This window comes from Benincasa hispida, chromosome 8, assembly GCF_009727055.1.
Source record: "Benincasa hispida cultivar B227 chromosome 8, ASM972705v1, whole genome shotgun sequence".
NCBI classification, from domain to species: Eukaryota; Viridiplantae; Streptophyta; class Magnoliopsida; order Cucurbitales; family Cucurbitaceae; genus Benincasa; species Benincasa hispida.
In genome coordinates, this window is record NC_052356.1 from 17,595,141 (window position 1) to 17,621,198 (window position 26,058).

The window sequence follows — 26,058 nt, forward strand, 5'->3', positions numbered from 1 at the left end:
CCTTAATCAGTAATTCAATCATTCACAGGTTGTTCATAATCACAGCTAGGTCAAAATACTGTTTTACCCTTGTAACTACATCTCGTTCCTTAAGTACCTACTGATCCTCTAATGAACAATTCTAATTCATAATCTTTATGAATCAAATCCTTTCTCTATCATGAGAAGGCAGAGTCTCGATTGTTCAAGACCTGGAGTCAGTACTTAAGAGAACAACCTATCTGCTAACCCTAAATAGGGTAGGAGTGAATTCCATCTTGCAAGGCTATGTTCCCAGCTATTCATCTGGTCTTATCCTCAAAATAATAAGCTTATTGAGTAGTGTTGTTGGACTACTCTCACCGTTTGCAGATCAAAGGATAATCCCAAACAAACAAGAGTTCATAGCTAGCTCAGGATTAAGATCGAGTTAACCTAGGTTATATAATAAATGAAATAGTCAGTTTTAACAGTAGACGGTTATTATAAAGAAAAGTGACTATTTTCGTGGTCCACTCTATATGAAAACTCATTGCGTAAGATGTCCTCGTTCTCATGTCTCAACATGAACGATTTGTGGATCACATCGTTTATAGCACCTTACAACTTCTTGTAACAACTACAGAGTGAGCCGCATCCAATAGTGTTACCAGGATGAGATATCCAATTTCATCCATATATTTATTAGGCCATTTAGGCTATATACTGTCAGCTCGATCTTGTTTATGTCACTACATAAAGTTACAGCATTCAGACTATAGCCAATGATGCGTTTATTGGATTTTCATAATAAGATGCAAAATTAACAAGTCATTGTTATTGATAAAATAAAATGCATAACACGAACTGCGAGTTCTAGGACATTCCCAGCAACCCATTCATCTCTGCCACATTGAAGTGGACCATTATGTTAAGCACGTGTTCATGAATAGAGGTATCTTCCTCCATTTTGGAGTTGAAGATGTATTTCAGAGCCTCGTGCTTGAGCTTGTCAAGACGGTTGTTCGAACATCCCCTGTAGAGACTCCATGATCTCACGTGCTGAGACCAGGGGCTCATGCTTATTGGCCTACTCATCGCTAAGACAGGCAAAGATATAGGTTCGGGCCTTCTCGTTCGCCCGTGTCCAACGCTCGTACGCCTCTCGAACATTTTCGAGCGGCGTTAGAAGCTGGAATAGAAGGACGCTCCTCCATAAGGGCAAACATGAGATTCTCAATGATTAGTATAGCCGTGATCATATGTTTCCCACTAGCATAATTGTTGCCAGTTAACTTATCGGCGCTAAGCAAAGCAATTATGGCTGTAGCCATTTTAAAACCATTGCTGAAAAACGAACAAACTTTTACAAGTCTTTTGCTAAAACCACGTTTTAACACCAATTAGTTTTAGCAAAATAATTACCAAGTACCCTAAGTGATAAAGATTTCTATTTCGCAATGATGCCCCAGCGAGGCAAAACAAACATCACCGGTGGGGTGATCAGATGCCCTTTCACTAGGTTGAGACACTCCATCAGGCAGAACCAACTCTTCGAACTGAACCTAACAACCACTATTTGTTCGGTTCATAACTGTTAACCCTTAACAATTTTGCGTAAGTGTAACCCCTCATTTTCGGCCCTAGAGTCCCGTTCTAATGCACCTACCGTAGGGAAAAAGCATATTAGGACCAGAGACTAAGTAACCTTATCCTATACAGAAGATAAAAAAAAACGTGCAAAACTGTCATCCTATAGGGGACACTCCTAGGGTGCCTTAAGGTGATGCACAAAAACTTTATCCAACTTAACGAGAGAGACCGTGGGATATGCTGTCGTACGTCTCGCTCCCATTTACAATGAACATTCTCTCCATCCACCTTGATATTGACCTACCCAAACACCATCTTTTAAGGGGACACACCTAGGGTGCCACGAGGTCGAGGATAATCAGGTGTGGACAATAAAAGGAGAAATGCGAGAGGTTGAAATGAAGCATCAGATGCCTCAAGTACCTCTCATTGAATATTCTACCTAAGGGTTCATTAACCTAGACAATCTGGCTACTGATTTTAGTCTAAGTCAGTTTAATCCGCTAAAAAACAACTCTTGTCTTTGAAATTAAACAAGTTCAAGTAGTCACATTAAACTCTTTAATGGATTATCCTTAACCTTGCATGCATGCATCAAATCTATCTAATTCACCTTTCCAGGTAGGTTCCCAGGTAGGGGTGTTCTGTTTCCATTGCCTTAAATACCCCAACCTAGATAGAACCCGTCTTAGACAAAAGGTCCCTTATAGAAAGATTTGCTACACTTTGAAACCTTTTATTAGTCAATTTAATCCTATTAAACTGATTAAAAGATTAAAGCCTAAGGTTGCTAATCACATTAGAACCGTGATCTTAGGTCTATCTCATCCAAGTTTTAAAACACTTTTAAAACCATGATTTAAACCTAAGTTAGCATCCATGTCTTCCTTATAGATTTTAGTTCTAATTTGCTTATAACCATTATAAAAGAAACAACTAAAACCACATTGCCACATAACTAGGTATTTATAACTTTTATAAATTTAACCTATGTGCCATGCTTCATGCAATGTCCGTTCATTACTATACATAACTTTTACATACAAGTAACGAACCAAGCACACATGCTTTCCATACCCCTTATACTATAACACTTATAATATAAAGATGATGCATGCCAATACTTTATTCATGCATAAATATGACTTTTATATTATATGATGAATGAACATGCTCTTACATAATTTAAATCATGCTTCTCTAAATCATAACACTTATAATAAAGAGATGATGCATGACTAATACATAACCTAAAGTGGGATTTCTTCTATATGACATACCATACGACTTATTAATAAACATACATCCTATGCACATTCACAAAGATTAATGGATCGGGATGAACAACCAAAAAAACCAAAAATAAAAATTCTATCTATTACATTTCCATCAAGCAAACCGGTTCATAGGCGAACTGGGTTTTGAACCATCGGGTAAAGCTCCCCATCGTTTAGTAAACGTGGTTAGGTATACGATCGTTTAGCTACGATCGAGTACCAGTAACTATGCGATGAAGCATGAGGTACCTGATCATTTAGCGCACAAGACAAAAACACGTGAGTTCTAAACGATCGTTTATACGACAACGTAACTGAGAAGTTCGATCGTCTAGACGATCACTCAACAAGCACTTAAGTAAACGATTTACTCCGTAGTCGTATAGTCAGTAACTAAGCAATGAAGCTTGCTGAGCTACACGACGTCTAGTGCGCACGCATAAACCAGCTCCCGAGTATTCGATATTCTACGATCATCTACCCCATCGCTTAGACGACCCGACCAACGTTTGGTCATCTTCATCCTCGAAGAATAGCAACCCTTGCAACGAAGCTTCTTCATAAACGACTCACAAACTCAAGCTCTTTGAAATTACAGACTCGATAGAAGATAATATGCCCAAAATGCAAAAGCCCTTACAATTAAATTCAAATGTAAAAGAATTTAAACAATCCGAGGCTTCATCCCAAGAACTCCATTAGTCCTACATCGACAAACAATTTAACACTTAAACATAGAGCAGACATGCTTTTACCCATTTAGAAAGTAAATGTAATTCTTTGCATCAATGAATTTGGAATATCAGAAACTAACTCTGATACCAATTGAAGAAACTCTTATACAAGAGTACCTCTGAGCGGAAGCGGATTGTTCTAAATACATTGGGAAAGAATTACCGCATTTACAATCCAATAGACAAGTTATGCAACATACAATAAATTATTGGCATGCTTTGAACAATTAAACAATAAGAGAACGAAATACGTACCAGTTGAAGAACTCTTCTTCAGAAAAATCTCGTTCTCTCCAAGGAATGCTCCTCTCACTCTCACTGGGAAAGTCCAAGCCAATCGTTCACCAAAACACCTGATCGTCTACTCACGAACGACCTTTATATGAACACAGCAATGGGGATGACACCACTATTGGGATTGGTATACTAATTCTTCCGGAGTCTCGTTGTTTGTAATGGTACACATTGTTTGATGAATAAAATAAATGTTATTTAATTCTGACATTTACTTATATCTAATAAACAAATCTCCTTGGTTATCTTATGTGAACTTAAGCATGTATATGTGATATACAAGTGGATCATGACTTAAGTGATAACCTAAATAGGTCTGTAGTATAAGGATTAAGGCTGGATACCTGATCCTTGTGACACTACGGATACGACCCCCTTTGTAGAGGTTTGCAAGTGTTGTAAACTACTATGGATAGTAGATTCTAACCATTCATGTGGAGACGTGCGAGTGAGGGTGTCCTATACAAAGAGTTTGTATAAGACCCGGACCACGAGATGACTAGACTCTGTATATAACTAAGTTGATACAATAGACTTACATCTCAGCTAAAGGACCATAGTTGACACGATCTCAATCCTGAGTGTTTTGGGAACTCCCGCCTTTGAGGGCGGTCCTTTGATTAGTATGGGTGAGAGTGTCTAGATTGCCAACTCAACATGCCTACCTTTTTTAGGACTTGTCTGATCTGGGAGCTGGGAACTCAATCCACAAGATGGATTTTACTCATTTCCCGAAGTAGGGATAAGTAGAAAGATTACTCCTTTAAGGGTTGATTTCGAGGCTTGAACATAGTGGTCACAACTTCTCTTTGGAAGAGATGACTCAGTCTTAGTAGGACTATCTTATGTTCATTAGAGGGATCAGTGGTACGTAAGAAGTTAGATGTAACTACATGGATATGACGGTTATTGGCCCAGCTGTACTTACGAGTGACCTGTGAAGGGCTGTCGTACTTCTGATTAGTTAAGATGGACACATAATATATCTGTGGTAAGGAGAGTTCAGCTGTCGGTCTTTAGTGGAGTGCCTGACAGTTAACAGATGGTGGATCCCGTGACTAAAGAGTTTAGTCAGTTATTCACGTACCATTGGAGCTTCAAGCTACAGGTCCATAAGGTCCCTTTGGTAGCTCAATGGATTCAGTTGAGGATCAGTTCTTGGTGTTGATTTGAAATGTTAAAATTGACAAGAGGTAATTCGTTTATATATGATATGATCGGTATAATGTATGAGATACATTTATCGGATGATTAATGTAAATGAAATTTACATTAAGTACCATGGAATAGAAAAAGAACTATGGTTCATATGTTTTATGAGATGAAATATTAAAACTATAGGTTATAAATATAGTATGATAAGTTGGTTATCATTTATATTTATAATAATATTATTATTGGATAATTAATTCTTTTTCTCTAATAACCAATTGAGTGGGAGGTTATTGGTGGTTCATGGTAATCGTGAGATAAAAGGAAAATTATTTTCCTAATTTTAGTAATGTTGAATGTTGAATTTGTGAATTTTCTCTTAAAAAAGAATCTCGCAGAAGTTGTCAAGTAAATAAGATTTACTAAGTGACAACTTGATAAACGATCGTGTAATGTTTTGTAAGCGACAAACACGGAACTAAGCGATGAGCTAAACAATCGCTTAGCTTTTGCTAGATGATCGTTTAGCTTTTGCTAGACGATCATTTAGCTTTTACTAGACGATTATTTAGCTTTTGTTAAACGATTGGGCATCGACCTATATGATAGGTTTTTTTCTTCTCCCACTTGCTCAATTGTTTACACGATTGTAGTTTCCTCTGTCTTCTGCTTCAAACCAAGTCCACACAGAGCCCACCCTCTGGATTCTCACACCGAGAATACCAAGGTAGCCTTCTTGGTGGTGTCATACTCAACTCGACAATGTTGATGTTATGTGGAGGTTGTTCATGTTGTTGGGGTGCTCATGACCGAGGCGATCGCTAAGTTCGAGTGCGAGGTGTTCGTGCTGTGTAACGGTCATGTTGTTCGAGCGTTCGTGAGTAAAGAGCGTGGATATGAGTCTACAAACGTGCGTAGAGATTTCTCCTTCATTTCTTGTTGTATCATGCTGTAATTTTTGTAATGAATGCATAACCATTTGTTTCTGTTTTGACTATAATTGTAATCTTCATACATGATTGTAATTTGGAATGATCTTTTCTGCTGCTCATGGAAATCCTCGAGATCGATTTCCTTTACACTGGATAGACGATCTATATTTAATCTAAGTGCCGATGATGATAGTGCCAAAAATGGTAATAGGTCGAATAATGATGGGGGTAGTTCTGAAAGTGAAAGTGACGGTGATGATCATCGTGGAGATGACAATGATGAATATGGAAGGGTGGAAGAAGGGACATACACACTTAGTGATGATATGTTCCATGATGTGGTAGGGGACGAACGCGATGAGGACGAGTTGAACCCCCTGATGTCCATCTTGCGGACTCCCGTAGAGAGTGATTTATAGATGAGGAGTGTTCTGAGTATGCTGCTCGCAGGGAAGGAGCCAATCCCGGTGATTCTATTTATTCGTACCTGCGGACCATTGAAAACTCACTATTTTTTATGGCCATATATCGAGTTTAGAAATTCGTGTATCCAATTTGGAGGAAAACATGACAAACATGAAAGGACAATTGTTGGCCATCCTGTCACTATTGTAGTCTATGTGCAAGGTTTACATTTACTATCATTTTATGCCTTTACGTGTTTACTTTTTACATGTTCGTGAACTCATCATTTTACTTTACTAATTGAAGGGTTCCACGGTGAATGAGGAGATGACAAGGTCACCCATCCCATTTGAGATCCCGATACCAATAATGTGACTGCCTTTGATACTCTCGCCCCCCTGTAGAGCCTCAAAATACCACCACTTCACCTACTCTCATCCTTCCTTTAGAGCCCGATACCACAACAATATCACCAACTGACATCGAACCTATAAAGGCTGACGTCCCACAAATAGATCCCGACATGTATGCCTTACTCACCATGACACATACAGAGGCCGACATGTCTAACATCCTAGAGGTCGACACTTCTGGGATTGTTACGACCACAGAAGGAGTTACACTAGTGAGTAATTTATTGATCAGTAATCTTTGTTTATATTTTTTATATTTCTTGATGAGTAACTTTTTGTTATCTGTTTATGTAGGAATCTCGAAGAACTACTCGTAAGAGGAAAGCTATTGATAAATATACACCTTCAGCTCAAGTAAAGAAGAAAAGTGTGGTTAAGCAACCTCTCCCAGGTGTAGCTACATCACTATCCAGAGCGATTGTCACATACAACGTAGCACATGATGTTCCACACAATATCATTCCAGAAATGATGGGTTGGATCTCAAACGAGAATACCGACAACGAGGTTCGAGAGAACTCCTTTAAACCACTTGCCAAACAATTCTTCAAGGAATTGATTTCCCCAGTTTGTGGGTCGAGTGCAATGTAAGTTTCCTAGTCTTGACTTCTTTACAGTTGGATATCTTGTACTTTTATTGACATAGTAATTTTTTGTACATACCATAAATACTTTATTTTATTTTATGAAAGAAAATTTTTATACCCGGCCTGACATGTGCATGCACAAGTTCACCATCTTGCCAATTGGTGTAATAGTAAATTTTGATATATTTTGTTGTGCAAAGTCATTTTACTATGGTATATTTCGTTATTTAACTTCTCGTTTTATTTGGAAGAGTCACCTTAATGCTTGTGGTGGGGTATTTAAACGAATAAAGAATAAGACACTTCTGGAGGCTGCCCTAGCATGGGAGGATGAAAACACGTACAAGGACTACATCATCGGTAAATTTGATGTTAAATGGGCAAATATGGATTTCGTTTATACGACAATGAATATCAGTGAGCACTGGATGGTCCTTGCAATGGACATTAACAGAGGCCACATATTCGTGTTCGATTCACTTCCGTCATACACACCAATGACAAAGCTGGTGAATTGGCTAGAGTCATTGACTGTCACGGTACCATCTCTATTTCACCACTGTAACGTGGATCGTTCAAAGCCGGACCTATCCACAGCTCGTTGGAAAATCTCGGGACCTATGAACGGCGACGTACAACACTGGTCGCTTGATTTTGGCATCTTTGCAAAAAAATTACTAGAACACCTGCTGACTGGTGTTGATCCGTCCGTAATCACTCAGGAGAAGATGAGTGAATATATGATGCAATTAGCGTGTCAATCATGGGAGAACACTCCATATTTTTTATGTGTATAGAACATGTATTTTTTGTGTATGTAAAAACATGTATTTTTTATGTATGTAAAACATGTATTTTTTATGTATGTAAAACATGTATAAAATAATGTTATCAAAGTTCAAAGTTCAATATTATACCTTTTATCAAAACATGTATAATGGAGCTACTGCTCTATTCATTATATCAATGGTATATAAAACATTATATCAAAGTTCAAGGTTCAATTTGAGAGAGCGAGATTTTGAGAGAGAGTGATATTTTAAGAGAGAGCGAGATTGAGAGAGTATGAAGTATGTTATTGTTTTTTGTTACAAGTACGAAGATTCAGAGAGCAAGAATGAGAGAGTATGAAGATTGCTATTATAGAAATACTCCAGCTTGTTATTGTTTTTTTGTTTACAAGATGAAAGTATGAAGTATGAAGTGTTACAAAATGAAAGTATGAAGTATGACGTGTTACAAGTATGAATTATGAAAAAGTATGAAGTATGTTACAAGTATGAAAAAGTATGAAGTATGTTACAAGTATGAAAAAGTATGAAGTATGTTACAAGTATGAAAAAGTATGAAGTATGTTCTAAGTTTGAAAAAGTATGAAGTATGTTACAAGTATAAAGTATGAAAAATTGATCAATGGTATTTATAATAAATGAAATGTTACTAGTTAGTTATAAACTAAACTAGATGAGAGGTGTTTGTGTCACAGTTTTTAGCATTTTCAGCACGTCGTACGATTATAAGCGGTTCGTTACAATTTTGGCGGTTATGCCCATAATTCCCACACCGACCACATTTCATTTGTTTGTGAAATTCTCCTTTGGATGGTATTCTTCTCACTCTCCGTCGACTAACTTGTGGCACGTACTTCGGAGGAAGGATATTATTTTCTACATATCCAAAAGGTCTCTTCCATTCAGATATGTGGCCAAGTGGATTTATAGGCTCCGCATACGCAGTCATTAGAGAGTCCACTATATAAAATCGACTGCAAAGACTCTGGATGGGTATATTTCGTTCCTTGGCAGCAACAATTGCATGCAAACACAAGATACCAACTGAGTCTAATTCCTTACATGTGCATTCCTTCATGTGAAGATTGACAATACTGTCCAATCGATTATCTCGCACGTGAACCTGATAACAATCAATAGGCTCAACCCAATATCGTCTGCCCTTATCGGCCTCACTTGCCAATTGGGTTTCATAGTTGTCAAAGTGCAATGTCGTTCGAGATGTCCAGTAATTCCTCTGTTCGTAGAACCACGATTGAAGCATTCCTTTAACATGTTCAATCAAGCATACTATGGGCAATAGTCGATACTCTTTAGCTAACGAATTGAAACACTATGCATTGTTGGATGTCATGTTATCATATCTTTGTTCTATTTGATAAACCCGTGTCCACCTTTGAAGGCCAATGTCTTCCAGATATTTTGTGACAACATCGTTTCGAAAACTACGGAGTTCGTCCCATTTTGTCTAGAACTCTATTATACAAAATGCCCTTGATGCATCTCTAAATATCCCAACAACCATGCTATCCTTAAAGTTTGTAACAAGATTTTGTTCTATGTGCCATGTGCACAATCCATGAAATGTTGTGAGAAAAAATGAATGAATAACATTGTTGATAGATACCATTCGATAGTGCGACCCATCAACATTTATCACATGCCGACAGCTTGCGAAACCTCTAATACAAGACCCTAATGCCATAAACATATACTTGAAATGTATCTCATCTTCAAGTTCGATCTCAAAGACTGTACCCGAATTCTCTATTTTTAACACTTCTCTATAAGCATGTAGTATGGAGTATGAGTATTCTGGAGTACCTTTAGTGAGATTATACACGACTTCCTTTGCACGCCACACTTTATCATAATTTATGTTCATGCCATAATCTCTCCTCATATCCTCAACGATATGACAAGGTTTATAAATATGTCATATTCCCATGAACTTATCTTTAATCAACTGATAACAACCGTAGCAGTTGCTTGTCAATGGTCGTGATTCATAATTCCAATGGAACTGTGTGCGAACTGCAGTACTTTGTGATCTTTAATATATCAGACTCTTCCATTTTCACTGCACGAATGCTCCACTTACATGTCTCTCCAATACATTTGATAGTGAACAGATTTGGTTGACTTTCTGACCCTAAATTCAAATTTTTTATTGATGGACAGAATAGATAATCTCATTTTCAAGTCCTTTTTGCTCTAAAATAGTTGACCAATTTCAACGTCCTCTGTCCTAGATGAAGAGGTACCAGGCATAATCAACTATGCCCTATGACTTGAAAACACAGATGGTGGAACCACTGAAGCTACTGTAGAACGATGCATATCTCCATGATCACGATCCATTTCATTAAATCATGTTGGTTGCTCATTAACATCCACTAAAGAACCACAACTTTGCTCTGGATGACCACAATCCATATAATTGAATCTAGATGGTCTCTCATTACCAACAACTGAAGTACCGCCCAATTCTGAAATCAATCTTATTGGATTAGTGCGGTCGTTGTCTAGTGATAATGCTGATGGTACAACGTTGGTAGACAATGGAATAGCATCCCCTTCCTGACAAAACTGATATGATTCCTCTATTGTCTGTCCACAGTCGTATCATCATAACTCACATTTCTAAACCCCGTTCTAATATTTTCGTTCTCATTCGATTTCAGCATTACAGATGTTGGCTTTTTGGCCCTTAATCTCAAATTAATCAATCAATGTTTTGATGATAACAAACTCAATTTTTAATTACTGAAAATCTTAGTGTTTTAATATGTCCATAGAGTATAACCTGAAACAACGATTCCAACACTTCTTGAATCACTCAAATCGGAGCTAAAACGAAGACGATATGATCGAAACAAGTCTATAGAGAAAATACCGTGGTGGATGACGTGACATAACCATACCATTTGCATGTAGACATGTGGCAGCATATTGGTTGAATGGCGGATCATTAAGAGATTAACATATGATGAACATTTGTTTTTTTTGGATTGATTTAAAATAAAAAAACGAAATTTAAAAGAAATTTAAAAGAAAAATAAATTTAATATTATTTTATGTTTGTATCTAACGGCTAGTTTTTTACACATGGTATATTTTTTATTTTTGGATTGACTTTAAAAAGAATGAATTTAAAAAGAAAATGAATTAAAAGAAAAATGAATTTAATATTATTTTATGTTTGTGTCTAACGGCTAGTTTTTTACACATTATATATTTTTTATTTTTTGTTAATTTTAAAAAGAAAATGAATTTCAAAAGAAAATGAATTTAATATTATATTTTGTTTGTATTCAACGACTAGTTTAGTTTAAAATCTCCACCATTGATTTTTCTTTTCCAAAATCCAATGGTCCAAATTAATTGTGTTTCTAAAAAAATTTCCATCTCTATATAAACCATCTTCTTCTCCAAATTTTAAACCAACAAATTTTACATTTCATAATCCTCCAAAACTCAAAAGTTCCATTGTTGCTCTCTCTAAGTTCACAATTTTTTAATTTTTTTCATCTTATTCTTGAGAGAGTGTTATTGTATTGTGAGGATAAATTTGTTGAGTGCTTAAACTTGTAAATACACTCTAGTGAGAGTTGTATTGTATTCTTAAAAAATTCCAACATTTGTAACGGTTTGATCCTAAACCGTGGAAAGGATCGGGTTTGCTCTTGAACCCATAAAAGGAGCGGTGGTGTAACGGTTGGGCTCTAATCCGTGGAAAGAGTCGGAAAGATTTTTCACATTTTCCCAAGAGGCGTTTGGGGAGTGGAGTAAGTCGAGTTTGACCGAACCACTATAAAAATTACAGTGTCTTCTTCTCTAACTCTTTCCTTTTTATTTTTGCAATTAATTTAAGCAATTTATTGTATGTTTTAGTTTGTTCTTATTTATTTGCTAAAATTTGATAGAATTAAATTATCACATTTTTGTCCTCTTATTTGTTGCATAAATTGAAATTTTCTTATTATTTATAAAAAGTGTATTAATTAGTTTAATTGGGTTATTTAAAAAAAAAGTTTAATTAAACCTATTCATCCCTCTAGGGTTGCCATATCGATCCAACAACAGATAACTGAAGTCTACTAAGGTCTTCTCGGAAAAGAAGGAAGCGAACATCATCATCATTCCTTATGTATTTTGGAGGAGCTTCATATTCAAGCTTATATTTAACTTTCAGTATAAGATCAAACTCTGAAGAACTGACATTTGTAACCCTGTAAATGTGAAATTTAAGTTCTTCATACTTCAATGAAGCAGGCACAATGATTCCTATCAACTGTCCCCCAATATATGAACTTTCATTCTCATCCCAATCACCTCCATATCGAATAAGTAGACACTTTTCCGTTATCCTATAAAGCAAGAGAACATTTGTCATTAAGTTTTACAAGCAATTGAAGTGTAATCTTAATCTCGCTATCTCTCTTAATCTCGCCATCTCTTAATCTTGCTTTCTCTCTTACTCTTGCTCTTTCTCACTCTCGTTCTATCTCTCACTCTTTCTCTCCCAATATAAAATTTCATAATGTTAACTTTCCAGAAATAACATAGCAAAAATAATTAAACAGATTCAAAATAATGAAACTTCTTTCTGAAAAACTTGTTCCTTTATGAAAAAACCTCGTCTTGGAAATCCTTGTTCGAAAAATCTCCATTCAACAAAACACCATAAAAAAAGTAGAGAAGTAATCACCATTGAAATGAAGTTTAGAGTTTAAAGAAATCACCATTGTATTGTGTTTAGGTATTATTGATTTGAGGCTTTCGTCGTGAAAATTGTCAAATCATTCATACATTGACGAGCAATCACATTAAATCAGTGAATTTCAAACGAGAGCGAGAGTGTTCAATCAAACGAGAGTGAGACTTATCTCGTGAGGCTGGTGTAAGGGCAATTTACATAATTTGGTATGGCGATGATGTCAGTAGATGGTCAATTGACGTTATTTTTAAAAATGGGTCATCCATACAAATTTTCCAATATAACTAGAGTTCGAGAAAGAAGGAAGAAAATGAAATATTAAAGAAAAAAATATGTAAAGAGTTATAATTTTTCTTTTTCCAATTTTAGAAAACCATGTTTTGAAAAATCACATGAGATAATATTTTGACCCAAATTTTAAGGTCAAATTATCAAATAATCCCACCGATCTTTTTACCATGCACTCCAACTACACATTTGAATAAATTAAAAATATATTTATATTTCAAAGGTAAATAAAAATAAGCGTTTGTCATGTGATAAATTATAATTGATAACTAAATGGACTAAAAAAGCATGGTGGCAACCCACCAATTTGTTTCTTCCATATTTGGTGCAGAGATGTTCATGAGACATGAAGAAGAAGGGGATAGCTTCCTAACCACCTCATTCATTTCCCATCTTACTAGATATATTTATGGTTGGATTGCTATTCAAACTTAATTTGTGATTGTTGTAGTTTTTAGAGTAATCAAGGCAACTGTGCTTTTAAAATAATCATTTGCAATGTGAAGTAAATTAGTGTTAGGTAAACTTAAACATGAAAAAATTAGTTTGTAAATAAATATTAACTTGTTTGTTTTTGATATCTAACTAAAATTTATCTACTATTAAAATCTGCATTTTTGTTTATACTTTTTAATGTTGTAAATGATTGTTTAAAATGTCGGATAACTTATTTTTAAAAAGTTGATATTTTAATATTGTAAAGTTGATATCTATAAATAGTCTTACAAACCAACTTAGGTGACTAAGATTTTGTTTGAGATTACTATAGTTTTTAAAATAATTGCTGTTAACTATGCTTTTAAAAATATCATCTGTGAAATAAATTAGAATGGTGTTTGATAAATTTAATTTTTAATTAAAATATTAGTTACGTATTTAATAAATTAATATTTAATTTGTGTAGATTTACTTATATGAATAAAAAAGGCCCATTATTTTCGTTATTTTCATTTCGATAGTTGATGATGGTTTTTTATAATATGTATTTTTAAAAATTTTATAAATTTTGAATTTTAACTAATTTTGTTTAATCTAAAATATCGATAAAAGTTTGAGAACAAATAATCATTATAAAAATTGAATTGATGTGACAAAATATATTAATTTAGATTGATATTATTATAATATATTTATTTAAATGATTAACAAAGTAACGAAACTTTTTAGAAAAGTTGAATCTAAAATTTCTACTATTAACTTTTACACATTAGTTAAAATTTAAAATGATCATGTTAGATCAATTAATAATTTGATTTATCAAACAAGATAGGTGGTTAAGATTTTATTACAAGGGATTGCAAATACAATCACAAATGAAGCCTAAGTGGAAAAAGAAAAATGTGACACAAAGTTGAAGAATCAAATTTATAGTTCAATCAAGAAATTATGTCGAAAATCACTCTGTATAAATACATAAAAGACAAAGAAAATTGTCAGAAATAGTAAGTTTAAGCTTTCACCTTACAAAACTAGCATCTTTTTTAGAACTTAGAATAGTTTTTTTCGGTCCATTTCAGGTGAGATCTACCACGAGATTTTAGTTAAAAAAATCAATTTTTTTTCCAATTTATCGATTGTTTGGGCTTTCTCAGTACATCCCGCCAAATTATACACTGAAGTTTGAGTAAGAAATGCAAAAAAATCCAAAAATTATGTAATTTTCCTTAATCTTTCTAAAGCTAAAAAAATCACAGTAATTGATAAATTATCAATATATTAATTTAGAAATAATATAAATTGGAGGTAAGATTTGCAATATTTTATATAAGATTTGAGAAATATTGTAAGAGAAAATTTGGGAAGAGGTAACTAACACCGAGATTCTATATATTTAAGTTTTCTCGTTGGAATCTCAGGCAAGATTAACATTGAGATTATAAGTATATACCAAATAATAATAATAATATTATTATTATTTTGTAAAATTTGATATTTTCCAAAATTTAAAAATGTCGAACCAATTCGAAAAATGTAATTTGAAAATATATAATATATGATATAAGGGTGGGAAGATTACATAAAATAAATTAGCAAATGTTGGTGTAATCAAGCGAGATGTATCTAGAAAACCCAAAACAATCTACAACTTAGGAAAAGTTGATTTTTTAACTAAATCTTTGAGGTCGATCTTGCCCGAGATTAATCGGGAAAAACTATTCTTACGAGTTTTAAAAAAACGATGCTAGTTTTGTAAGGTGAAAACTTAAGCGTCTGACAATTTCCTGATAACATGTCATTTTCGAGAGATCAAGAGTTTGATCCTTATCCTTGCAGTTATTATACTAAAAAAAACAAAATTTTCCACTCGATAACTTTATTTTTCTGGAAATCTTTCTCATTTAAGGCTTCCAAAGTTACTAAAAAAGAAAAAAACGAATATGAATTTATATTCCTAAACTTTGGATTTTATCGTTTAAAATTTTAAATTAATAATTGTAATAATATAAATACTAACTATTATAATTGTTATCCAAAACATGAGATAGACTATAATAGTCCACTCCACTAACTTCAAAGTTGACCCAAACACCATTTAGCCTGTTTTGTTTCACAAGTTTTCCATTTGATTTCATATAGACATTCAATATCATCGTTTGTTTAACAAAATTTCGTAACATCGGCAACTTTAAACCCCATCTGACATGTGTTTTTTAATATTCAACAAAATGGTTGGATTTTTAGATAAATAGTAAAAATATAGCACAATTAATTAAATAAACCAATATAAATTATTTATTACTATTACTATTACTATTACTATTAGTTTATTATTAATTATAAATATATTACTTGTACTTAATAAATTTCATTTAATACATTTACAATTAATATTTTATACTATCTTAATCATGTAATATAAAATACTTTTATTAATTATAATATTATAATTATATCCATTGAGTTATTTTTAGTAATAAATTTAAATAATTTATTTATGTTTAACAAATATTTAATATAAAATTATTCATTTATTTTTTATTTTAATTAATTAAATAACTAATTAATATAATAATCAAATAAAGAATGCTAAATTATTTGATGATTACATTAATTGCTCATTACCTTTAATTAAATAATTATTTAATTTTGATTTTTATATACAAAATAGTATATTTGAATTATCATGCACATCTAAACACATTGATTAATTATTCAAGATATTTAAAACCTAAACACTCAAATTTTAAATATTCAATATCTATATCCATAAACAATATAAGTGATGCAAATGAAATTTACAAAAAAAATCCAATACTTTTGTGTTGGATAAATATTTATATATTTTTTTTCCAATTTTCCAGACCGTTGGATTATCTCTTCCCTCTGTAATCCTGACACGAGGTTGATTCCCACGAAAACATTGTACACTATACAAGTATTCCACGATTTGAAAAAGCCAATGACGGAAGCGAAAAATTTAAAATTGCATTCTATTGTGATTTGGAGTCCGATGCTCTAGAAACTTCTCTCCCCTCGAGGATATATATAGTGGTTAGCTTTGATACCCAAAATCTCTTCTAACGCGTCTTACATCTATTATCGAGCCTGAGAGCTAGCGATTATTGCCGCGAATCTCCGTTCTGTAGGTCGCTGTGATTGAGTGAGAGTCGAGAAGAACGCGCGGGTTACCTTTAGCTTTGATTTGGGTTCTGTCTTTGCTGATTTGTACGGTAAGATCTCTCTCTGTCTTTCATTTGATGATTTTTTCATGTCCTTTTGTTGCCTGAGATGAAAAGGTGGGGTTCTGATCTGCATTTGCATTCGATTCTGCTTTCGATGATTTTTACGGGAAGAATTAGGTCTGGTTAGTTTCTTCGATTGTTTCTTCTGTGATGAGAATATGCGTATGATACCAATGGAGTATTTTCTGTAATTTTCTTGGAAGTTTTAGGGGAAATTTGAAATCTGCATGACTTTTCGTTGTCTGAGATGATATTTTCAGGGTTCTGATCGACACGTGCGTTTGATTCTGCTCTCTATGATGTTTATGGCAAGAATTATTTTGTGGTTGTCAAGCCGATTGTTTTTACCCTATGATTAGTATATTAATAGGATGCAAATGGAGTATTTTCTATAATTTTCTTGGTAATTTGTTAAATTAGAGTATGATCGGAGAAGATGGTATTAACTATATTTCTTTTCACTGGAAGTCATGGGTCGGTTGAATTGCAAATTTGGTTCCTATGGGATAAAAGTTAGAATTTAGCCCATATGGTTTATAATTAGAATCTAGTCCGAACACTCATAAAAGAAAAAAAAAAACTATCTATGAGGTTTTATCACATCATTAGAACCAAATTCTAGCTTTTAGACTAAACTCTAACTTGATCAAATTTGCAATTTGACATTTCCTTTATTTTATTTTTATTTGCCTGGGTTCTGATGAATACTCAATTGACAGTTCCTTGTGCTGTTGTGTTCGAGATGATATTCATGCTTAATAATACTATTATCATTACGGTCTTCGTTGACTCTTGTGCTTTTCTTTTGTAAAACACCGTTGAATTTAGTTTTTTTCTTGTCTGGTCTGGTTGTAGATGTCGTGCTCCCGAAGGTCTAGGTATTCCCGCTCCCCATCATACAAACGATCGGTCTCAAGGTCCCTGTCGAGGTCAAGGAGCCGTTCAAGGTACTTCTTGTCAGGAACCATTTGCTTGCTCGGTTTTCCAACCTTCTCTAAATGTTATGTGTGATTCATTTATTCTTATTTTGTGGATTCTTAATTCGTTTTTCAGGAGCCCTTCAAGTGATGTTGAAAATCCTGGGAACAATTTGTACGTCACTGGGTTGTCACCTAGAATAACTAGACGAGAACTCGAGAAGCATTTTTCTGCTGAGGGAACAGTATGTTCTTGTTCTCCTTTTCTTTTCCTTCAAACTTTTTTTTTTCTTGGTTTGTATTCTTAGTGCCCGTGTATATATTGTCTTTTGTGTTAGCGATTTAAATTATGGACTATTCTCAGTTCATGTATGGATGTTTTTATCCTCCAGGTGCTAGATGTTCATCTTGTGACCGATCCATTAACTAGAGAATCTCGTGGATTTGGATTCATTACCATGTCTAGTAATGATGAGGCTGATAATTGCATCAAATATCTAAATCGATCTGTACTTGAAGGTCGTATAATTACTGTGGAGAAGGTAAAAAAAAATTGAACCAAGTATTTCTTTCATAGACTTGTGGTGTCCCCAATTATTACTGTTGTTTTGTTCTGTAATCTCAAATATTTACGGCATCTCTGGATGGTTTGTTGTTAGATATTTGAGTTTTTTTGCTTCTGTGCACTTGAAGTTTTTTTGGCAGCAGGTTAGCTGTGTGTAGCAGCTCTTCATCAAACTCAAAACTACAACTAAACAAACAAACCAAACGCATGAAGTCTCAGAACATTGGGGTTGTATGCCCTGCATTTCTCTCTATTTCTGCCAATTGAATTATATGTTATTCTAGTATTTTAGCTTTTTTCTTGTCGTTCTAATGCTGGCTCTGGACACTGTGACTTGCACCTCTTCTGGTACTTCTCTTGGATGGATGATTGAGTTGTTGTCTCATTCTTTTATCTTTAATTGTTTGGCAGGCTCGAAGACGGAGAGGTAGAACTCCAACTCCGGGAAGATATCTTGGACTTAGAACAGTTCATGGTGAGATTTTAATATAATGTTTGACTTATTGCTGTCAAATATCTTGATGTTTCCGTCTAATCCTCACCATTCTAACAGTGAGGCGTAGGTCGCGTAGCTACTCTTCTCGGCGTTCTCCTAGCTACTCTCCATATAGGAGAAGCTCTAGCCGCTCTACTGATTATTCATCGAACCGTAGCAGGAGTAGATCCCATTCCGTTGACCGGCACCGTAGATCATATGGTTCCTCATACAACTATCGATCATACTCTTATAGCCGGCGAAGATATGATTCTCCAGACTGTAGACGTCATAAGTCATACTCTCGATCCCGCTCACCGTATCGTAGAAGGCATCGTGACAGGTCATACTCACCATATGATGATTATTCCCCTGATCCTTACTACAGAAGGCACAGGTATCGGTCAGTTTCCCGAAGCCTTTCACCAAAGGCAAGGATTTCTAGTAGACATTATTCCCGAAGTTACTCTCCTGAGCCTAGGAGAAGAACGTTGAGGAGGAGTTACTCTCGCAGCCTTTCTTGGGAATCAAGGAGAAGTTATTCACGAAGTATTTCCCCTGAACGAAGCAGGAGATCATGGAGCAGCTATTCATACAGTGTTTCTCCTGAACGAAGCAGGAGCTCAAGGAGTCGATCTCGTAGCAATACCTCAAGACGACATAGCTACAAGCTTTATGAGAGCCGACGCAGGAGTCGATCGAGAAGTCGAAGTGTGACTTCAAGGTCTGTTAGTCCTGCTTGATTCACTGTTTGGAATTTTTTATGGGAATCAATCAGCTGCAGTTCAGTCATTCTTTTGTAAACGACTATGTAAAAACTGTCTCCGGCACTGCGGTGCCTTCGTTGTGGGGTAAATACCTTTCCGTTTATGAGGGAAAAGTATGCCAGCGGGGATATTGGCTCTCTAACCATCTTGAAGGAGCTGTTAAGTTCTTAATAGGGGTGAAAAGTTCGGTTTAATTTGTAATTTTGATTCGGACTCACTTGGGTTGGAAGTTGTGATTGTGACTATCTTATATGAATTTTTAAGATTCCGAACATCTATGGTTGGAGGTCTGGTTAACCTCAATTTGGAATTTTGTTTTTCTGTAATAGCAGGTTGTCCTGTCCTGACCTTAGCTTTTTAGGGGTTTATTTAAAAGATTGAGCTTAGCTATGTAAACCATAATTCATCCGACATTCTGACCACCGAGTATTGTAGGTACTCAGCGATTGTCATTTGGTATAAAGCGGTATAAAGAGGTTCAAGGATAAAAGACATCCGAAAATAACATGGTTTGTAAAGATGTAGACGTAAATGAAGGGAATAAATTATGGTTTATTTACTTTATAAGTAACCTTATATGATTTTAGTTATATAAAAAAAAAAGCATTGATTTCAATTAAATAGTAAAAAGAAGTAAATTTTTATTAAGCATAAAAAATATGAATGTAGGAAAAGAGAGGACAAAAAGAAAAAAAAGGGAGAACACTATGATACTTTAAAAATAGAAGTTAACAATAATTACTTGAATCATGTTTTAAAATCATGTTATGTAAAATAATGAATGAATACTTAAAATATTATTAGTTAATTAATTAATAACTTTTGTAAATAAGTAATTACATCCCTTTAATAAATTTTTATGTGTAAAAATAGATTGAGTAAATATTTTAATAGATCATTACTAATGTTCAAAATAAAACTATAGATAAAATGAGAAGTGGACAAAATTGAAAACCCCGTCTTAAAAGGGAAGAAAAGATGATATATAAGAATGGGTTATTACCAGATAATGTATTAAAATTAACTGTGTAACAAATATAGATCTAAGCTTACATGCATTAATTTCCATCCAACGAAACCTTCAATCAAACTATCCCTAATCTGAATTTTGTATACATCACTTTCATGTTCGAATAAACGCAGTTAGAAATATTCATTATTACTTGGTTTCTCCCGAGTATTTTGCATATTCTTAAACGAATGGACAGAGTCAGTTACTAATATTCAAAGCCAGCGTGAAACTTCTATGCTATTTCCTACATCGGTGGGAAATTGTGTTATCTATAACAATCTTTCACAGAACCAAGCTCCTCTAATCAAAGGAGATAATCCTAGATAAAGCATTGTTACAATTTACAATCTCCACTTCACTTGGCTCGTTGGTGACTACAAAAATTGTATGATTGTCCGAGAAGAAAAGATGGGCTATACACGTAGAAATTTAGGACACTAACCTAGAGGCTGATGTGATGCTTCGGTTTTCCATCCCACCACAATTGTGCAAACAGAGTCCAGTATGCTAACCAGTTTCTTCAAAATTTACCCTCTTGCCCGTAGAGAAGAGGATGTAGAAAAGCGCAGCCATGAAATAGAGGCAAGAGGTTAGCAACAGAAATCCTTGGAAAGAGCCCACAAGTTCCACGAAAAAACCAACCCCAACTGTTCCAACAATAGCAGCAAATGTCCCAGCAGTGTTAGACATACCTGAAATACAATTCGGTGTCAATTTTGGATCCAGTAGTAAGCAATAAGCAAGGCAATTGTCTAGAAAAGGCACTGAAATAGGCAAATAAGACTTTGATTCAATGGAGAAATTATCTGGTTATATATGACGAAGTAAGTTCAAATAGTAACATACCGTGAAGCACACCGGAATATTGTGGAGCAATCTCCTGTTAAGCAGAGAAATGGAGGTAAAAGTTTAATTATAAATTGGAGGTTAATTAGAAATCTCACAGATTTGATTGTTTAGGGTCAGATTGCCCACCTGAAGGTTCACGAGGAAACCCGAGTGACTGAAAGATTTCAGCCCAACTGCCAAAGTCAGCCATGCGGATGCAAGTGATGCACTTCTGGCTGAAGCGAGGCCAATCAGAGCAATCCCAGGGCCAATGAAACCTATTGACTGGGGTAGGGAAAAAGCATGAATATGAAATTTTAGTGGCTGAAATTAAAAGAGGCAATTGAGGACAAATGGAGAAGTGGGGAGGGGAAATGAAGGCAACAGAGGCAAATAGAAGAGAAGGTGCTACTAGACTGTTTTTTCAGTTTCCATACTATCGTTTGATTGAAAACTGAACACTTCTGTTCTTACTGAGGTGAATCACAATTTTATACAACAAGCAACTGTTATATCGATAACAATTGAAATAAACACCAAAGGGGTGTTTGGTGGCCCGTAATGAGATGAGATTGTAATGTAATATAATAAAAAACTCATGTTTGGATTGAGCGTTTTGGGCCCGATTTGTAATACAAAACTTATTATGTTCCCACAGTTTTTAATCCAACTTTTTTTTTTTTTAATGTTTTTACACTTCACGATCTCATTTCATTCCGTCTTCGATTACTCACACTTTCCAACACTCTTCTGATTTCAGTAATCCTGATTATATTCCAGTTCTCCAAACAGTCTCTAACATCCAATATCCCAAAACCTGACCAACAAATTTCCATGCTGGATGGAAAAATATATTTTATCGAGGTAAATTTTGTGTAGTAAAGTCTGTCTTCAGGCTTGTGAGTCTCCCATTTGTTATGTTTTATAACGAACTTATTTGGATCATGAGGAAGGTAGAACAAATCTGTTTGCTTCAAGTCTTTTGCTAATCAAGAAGGGGAATGGAAACCACTAAATCCTGGTTTATATATATATGTGATAAGCCTAGAGTCCTAATTTGCATCTAGGAAATCGAACTTATTGAGAAAATTAAGATCTGAAAGGGTAGCAATAACTTACTACAACACGATATCACAAAAGAACAAGAAGTAGCTATCAAAATGCACCCAAGACTCTACTAAGTACCAAGTATTTCCTAAATGACTGGCAATTAAAAGGTACAGAAACGATGTAAAGCTAGCTTCTTAGGAAGCCAAAGCAAAGTGCTGCTTGCGTACATCATTCCAATTCTCGGTAAAATATTTCATTTTTAACTGAAACTATTTATCTTTTTTCTGAAAACAGACAGGTTGCTAGGGGTTACAATTTAATGAAAGTTGCTTGTATAGAAAAATAGAAAATGTTCACCTGCATAATCTTTCGAGTCAAAGTAACAGATGTACCACTTCGTATTAACCCATCTGACCACAATCCACCAAAATATCCCATCAGTGCCATCACACCCCATGGAACAGCACTAAACCATGCTGCTTGTCTGAGGTCAACATGGTACACCTGTTATGGAAAAACACTGATGATTCAAGAAATTCACAGAGAACTTGATATGTAGAACTTATAACAAGTTAGGTTATAGTTCCTCACTGAGTTGAAGTAGATAGGCATCCAAGAAAGAATCACGAAGAATCCCTGCAGGAAAAGAAATGACGTTAAAGTAAAAGTAGCACATAAGTTACATGTCCCAATGCCTAAACACTTGGTTTGCAATACACATAGAAATTATATGAAGATCATAAAAGTGTAGGGAGGTGGCATAAGTTTACTCTAATCAGGTATGGGTGTGTGGTATATAATAATAGAAATAATAATCATAAAAAACTAAAGATGTATCTATTGTAGCTAAGATGGACTTATCCATCTCTGTTATGTACAAGCCACATAAAAAGTTGGCTACTAGATCAGCCAATATTTTCAGTAAAAGCACAGCAGATGGGATCCTGGGTATTAAATGGACGGAAATGAGTTTGAGCAGTACCCAACTATGCATAGCATTTGCAACGATAAGAGACCATGTTGGCATTTTAGATAGTAGACGCTTGAAAGGAGGAATCACAGTTGTCTTGGGTACGTTCTCCACCACTAAAGGTTGTTGCCTCTTGTTCAGCACATATTCCAATTCGTATTTGGATATCTGAAGATTCCGATCAGGAGTACTGGATATTGCAGACAACCATACCAAAACCCATAAAAACCCTGACAACCCAAAAATGACAAATGGTCCAAATATACCAGCTTGAGACATTAGGATTGGAGAGAGCATGAGCCCTATTGCACTTCCTAACTGAAATCCAGCCATTGCTATGCCAACAGCCCTGGCTCGTTCTGTTGGAGGAAACCATCTACACAAGAAAGAAAAGAGTTTATACCATAATTTGGTTCTCGATCATCTTAAATTACAAATTAGGAAGCTGATATTCAAATAATTCATTGCTGGCCTAAACTCCATTGTTAGTTTAAAGTAAGCAGAAAGTTCAGAATCATTATTACCTAACAACCATGTTGTTCATACAAGGTAGGGCCACACCTTCAGCAATGCCGAGCAAAGCACGCATGGCAAGAAGTGCCCATAACGAAGTTTCAGCGGCCCAAGGAGTCAAAAATGTGGCCAGTGACCACAAAGCCACCCCCCAGGCCATGATCATCTTACCACCGTAGTAGTCCACCAGCGCTCCGCCAGCTATTGGTGAAACAAAATAACCCCAAAGGAACGATGACTGCATGAAGTCCGATCGTTAAAGAATTGCAGGTGATAACACTATTCTAATCATATACTCGCGATTCTAACAATCTAAGTGATGGCTATCCTGTTAGACTCCTATTAGAGCAAACTGGAGTCTAATGTAGAGATAAAAATCTCGTACTTACTGAGAAGCAAATCATAAATCAAGAAACGTAAAAGATCGACCAGCTAATGGTTAATTAGCGACGGCTGAGAAATTGTCATTAAATATCATATCAAGAAGCACAGTAGATGGAGAAATGCGCAATAGAATGTTGTTTCCGTTGATTCTGAATCATGAATAGAAGGAGAAATGTGCAAAACAATGACTATTTCTTTCAATTATATATCTTACACCTAGTGAACCATCTCGCGGAAATGAAAACAGAGGAAGAAAACAGAAACGGTTCTGCAGGAAAATCAATTATCGAGAAAAACAGCTACCTGAACTATGCCGGCGAACGATCGACTCCAGCCATTGGATAAAGACAACGGAACAATTGCAACCGACATCACAACCCGATCAGCGTTACAAAGCGCGAGAGCCAAAGCAAGCATGGCCACTACCTTAACCCTCTCAGACGTGATAAACTCGAAGAAACTCGGCGCCTCGATATCCTTATCGTCAGCAAACGAACCGAACTGAGCATCGTTCGAGGAAACACCGATTCGAGATGGAATAACGAATCCAGAAACCGGTGAAGAACCATTCCGAAGTCCGAAAACGGGGACATATCCCGTCGACGAGAGGCTTCCAGTACAATTTCCACTGGTCAATTGGAGAGAGCTTGAAGGCAATTTGAATTTCGCCGGTGCAGGTTTGATTGGCTTAAGGCTCCGGTCATCGGAGAAGCGCCGGCAGCGTACCGGCATGCTAAGAGCGATTGCAGAGTTCATAGTGATCGAGAGACGGAACTGATACTGAGACTAGCCCCGATACTGAGTTGGAGGGCGGACTCCGCTTGGTATTTGCAGTGATTACCGAAAATACCCCTCTAATGTTTCAGACTTATGTGGTAAGTATTGTAAATAAGTGGATTATTGAGGGGTGTAAGACTGAACATATGTATTTCTATAGTATATTCTATCATATTGACCTTGACGGCTGCCCTTGGTAGTTGGTTGATGTGTCGTCGAGGAAATGTAAATTCCACCTAAATTACATATCTAGTCACTTTTTTATCCCCTTTTCTCTTTAATATTTTATTTTCAATATTTTTATTTTAGCCAAATCGAGTATATCTCACAAACGAGTGTGTTAATACCTATAGGGTATGTGATCCGAATTCTAACTAATTTTCTTTAATATTAATTGGGGGTGAAGGGATTTGAATAATGAATCCGTTGTTCCTTAGTATATGCAGACGTCAGTTGAGGTAAATTCTTGTTGGTTAACTAAAAAGTTTATAATATTAATATTGAGGTCAAATGTTTGATTATCCAGTTTCACGAATAGTAAAAAAGAATAAAATCCATATGAACCTAACTTGGTAGATTAAATATAGTAACCATTCAAACGTTACACTTGTCAGAATATAAAAACGTAACCATCCCAGCCTAGTAACTGAGATAACATTGGCATGATCATGTGTTTTTCGGGTAATCCAGTCCAACCCAAAATGCAAGTTCGAGGAAACAATCCCAATACCCAATATAATCTGTCGAATGTGCACATGTCGAAAAAATCCCATTAGATGTGCTTGAGACACACTAATATTTTCCTAGGGTACAACTTCAGTTTCTAGTCAAATCCTTATAAACATGTTAGCAAGCAAAATCAAGGTTAAAACAATCATTCAAGTAAAACAATGAAAAAACGAGTGATTTAAATCCAAGAAGACACATTCCCGATTATGCCAAGTTTACCAAACCATACATATATATTCAATAT

General features: G+C 35.1%; 2 protein-coding genes across 5 annotated transcripts; one reads left to right on the top strand and one right to left on the bottom strand.

Moving 5' to 3' along the window:
* Positions 1–16,643: 16,643 nt before the first annotated feature.
* LOC120083063 (serine/arginine-rich splicing factor SR45a) lies at positions 16,644–19,877 on the top strand. Of its 4 annotated transcripts, XR_005483361.1 has the most exons (7): positions 16,644–16,815; positions 17,683–17,774; positions 17,881–17,989; positions 18,137–18,286; positions 18,438–18,537; positions 18,721–18,784; positions 18,863–18,940. XR_005483361.1 is itself a non-coding variant. In XM_039038589.1 (6 exons), the coding sequence occupies exons 2-6, from the start codon at positions 17,683–17,685 to the stop codon at positions 19,525–19,527; spliced, it is 1,080 nt and encodes a 359-aa protein (XP_038894517.1). In that variant the 5' UTR covers positions 16,645–16,815; the 3' UTR covers positions 19,528–19,877. The 4 variants fall into 4 exon arrangements, 2 of the variants coding, with proteins under 2 accessions (XP_038894519.1, XP_038894517.1); XR_005483360.1 differs by having other exon boundaries at positions 18,438–18,784; positions 18,863–18,947; XM_039038589.1 differs by lacking the exon at positions 18,438–18,537 and having other exon boundaries at positions 16,645–16,815; positions 18,863–19,877.
* Positions 19,878–20,679: 802 nt separating this feature from the next.
* Positions 20,680–25,117, bottom strand: LOC120083815 (probable anion transporter 4, chloroplastic). Its single transcript, XM_039039695.1, has 8 exons — positions 24,612–25,117; positions 23,936–24,162; positions 23,424–23,787; positions 23,033–23,077; positions 22,799–22,945; positions 21,539–21,676; positions 21,410–21,443; positions 20,680–21,255 (listed from the first exon to the last, which is right to left on the bottom strand). Exons 1-8 carry the CDS (start codon positions 25,062–25,064, stop codon positions 21,071–21,073), a joined length of 1,593 nt encoding a protein of 530 aa, XP_038895623.1. The 5' UTR covers positions 25,065–25,117; the 3' UTR covers positions 20,680–21,070.
* Between the last annotated feature and the right edge of the window lie 941 nt (positions 25,118–26,058).

Coding starts and splice junctions, on each gene's coding strand:
- LOC120083063 (XM_039038589.1), top strand. CDS start 17,683: ATGTCGTGCTCCCGAAGGTCTAGGTATTCCCGCTCCCCATCATACAAA. Junction 17,990..18,136: donor ATTTTTCTGCTGAGGGAACA/GTATGTTCTTGT, acceptor TTTATCCTCCAG/GTGCTAGATGTTCATCTTGT. Junction 18,287..18,720: donor GTATAATTACTGTGGAGAAG/GTAAAAAAAAAT, acceptor ATTGTTTGGCAG/GCTCGAAGACGGAGAGGTAG.
- LOC120083815 (XM_039039695.1), bottom strand. CDS start 25,064: ATGAACTCTGCAATCGCTCTTAGCATGCCGGTACGCTGCCGGCGCTTC. Junction 21,444..21,538: donor GTTTCCTCGTGAACCTTCAG/GTGGGCAATCTG, acceptor TCTGCTTAACAG/GAGATTGCTCCACAATATTC. Junction 21,256..21,409: donor ATATTCCGGTGTGCTTCACG/GTATGTTACTAT, acceptor ATTGTATTTCAG/GTATGTCTAACACTGCTGGG.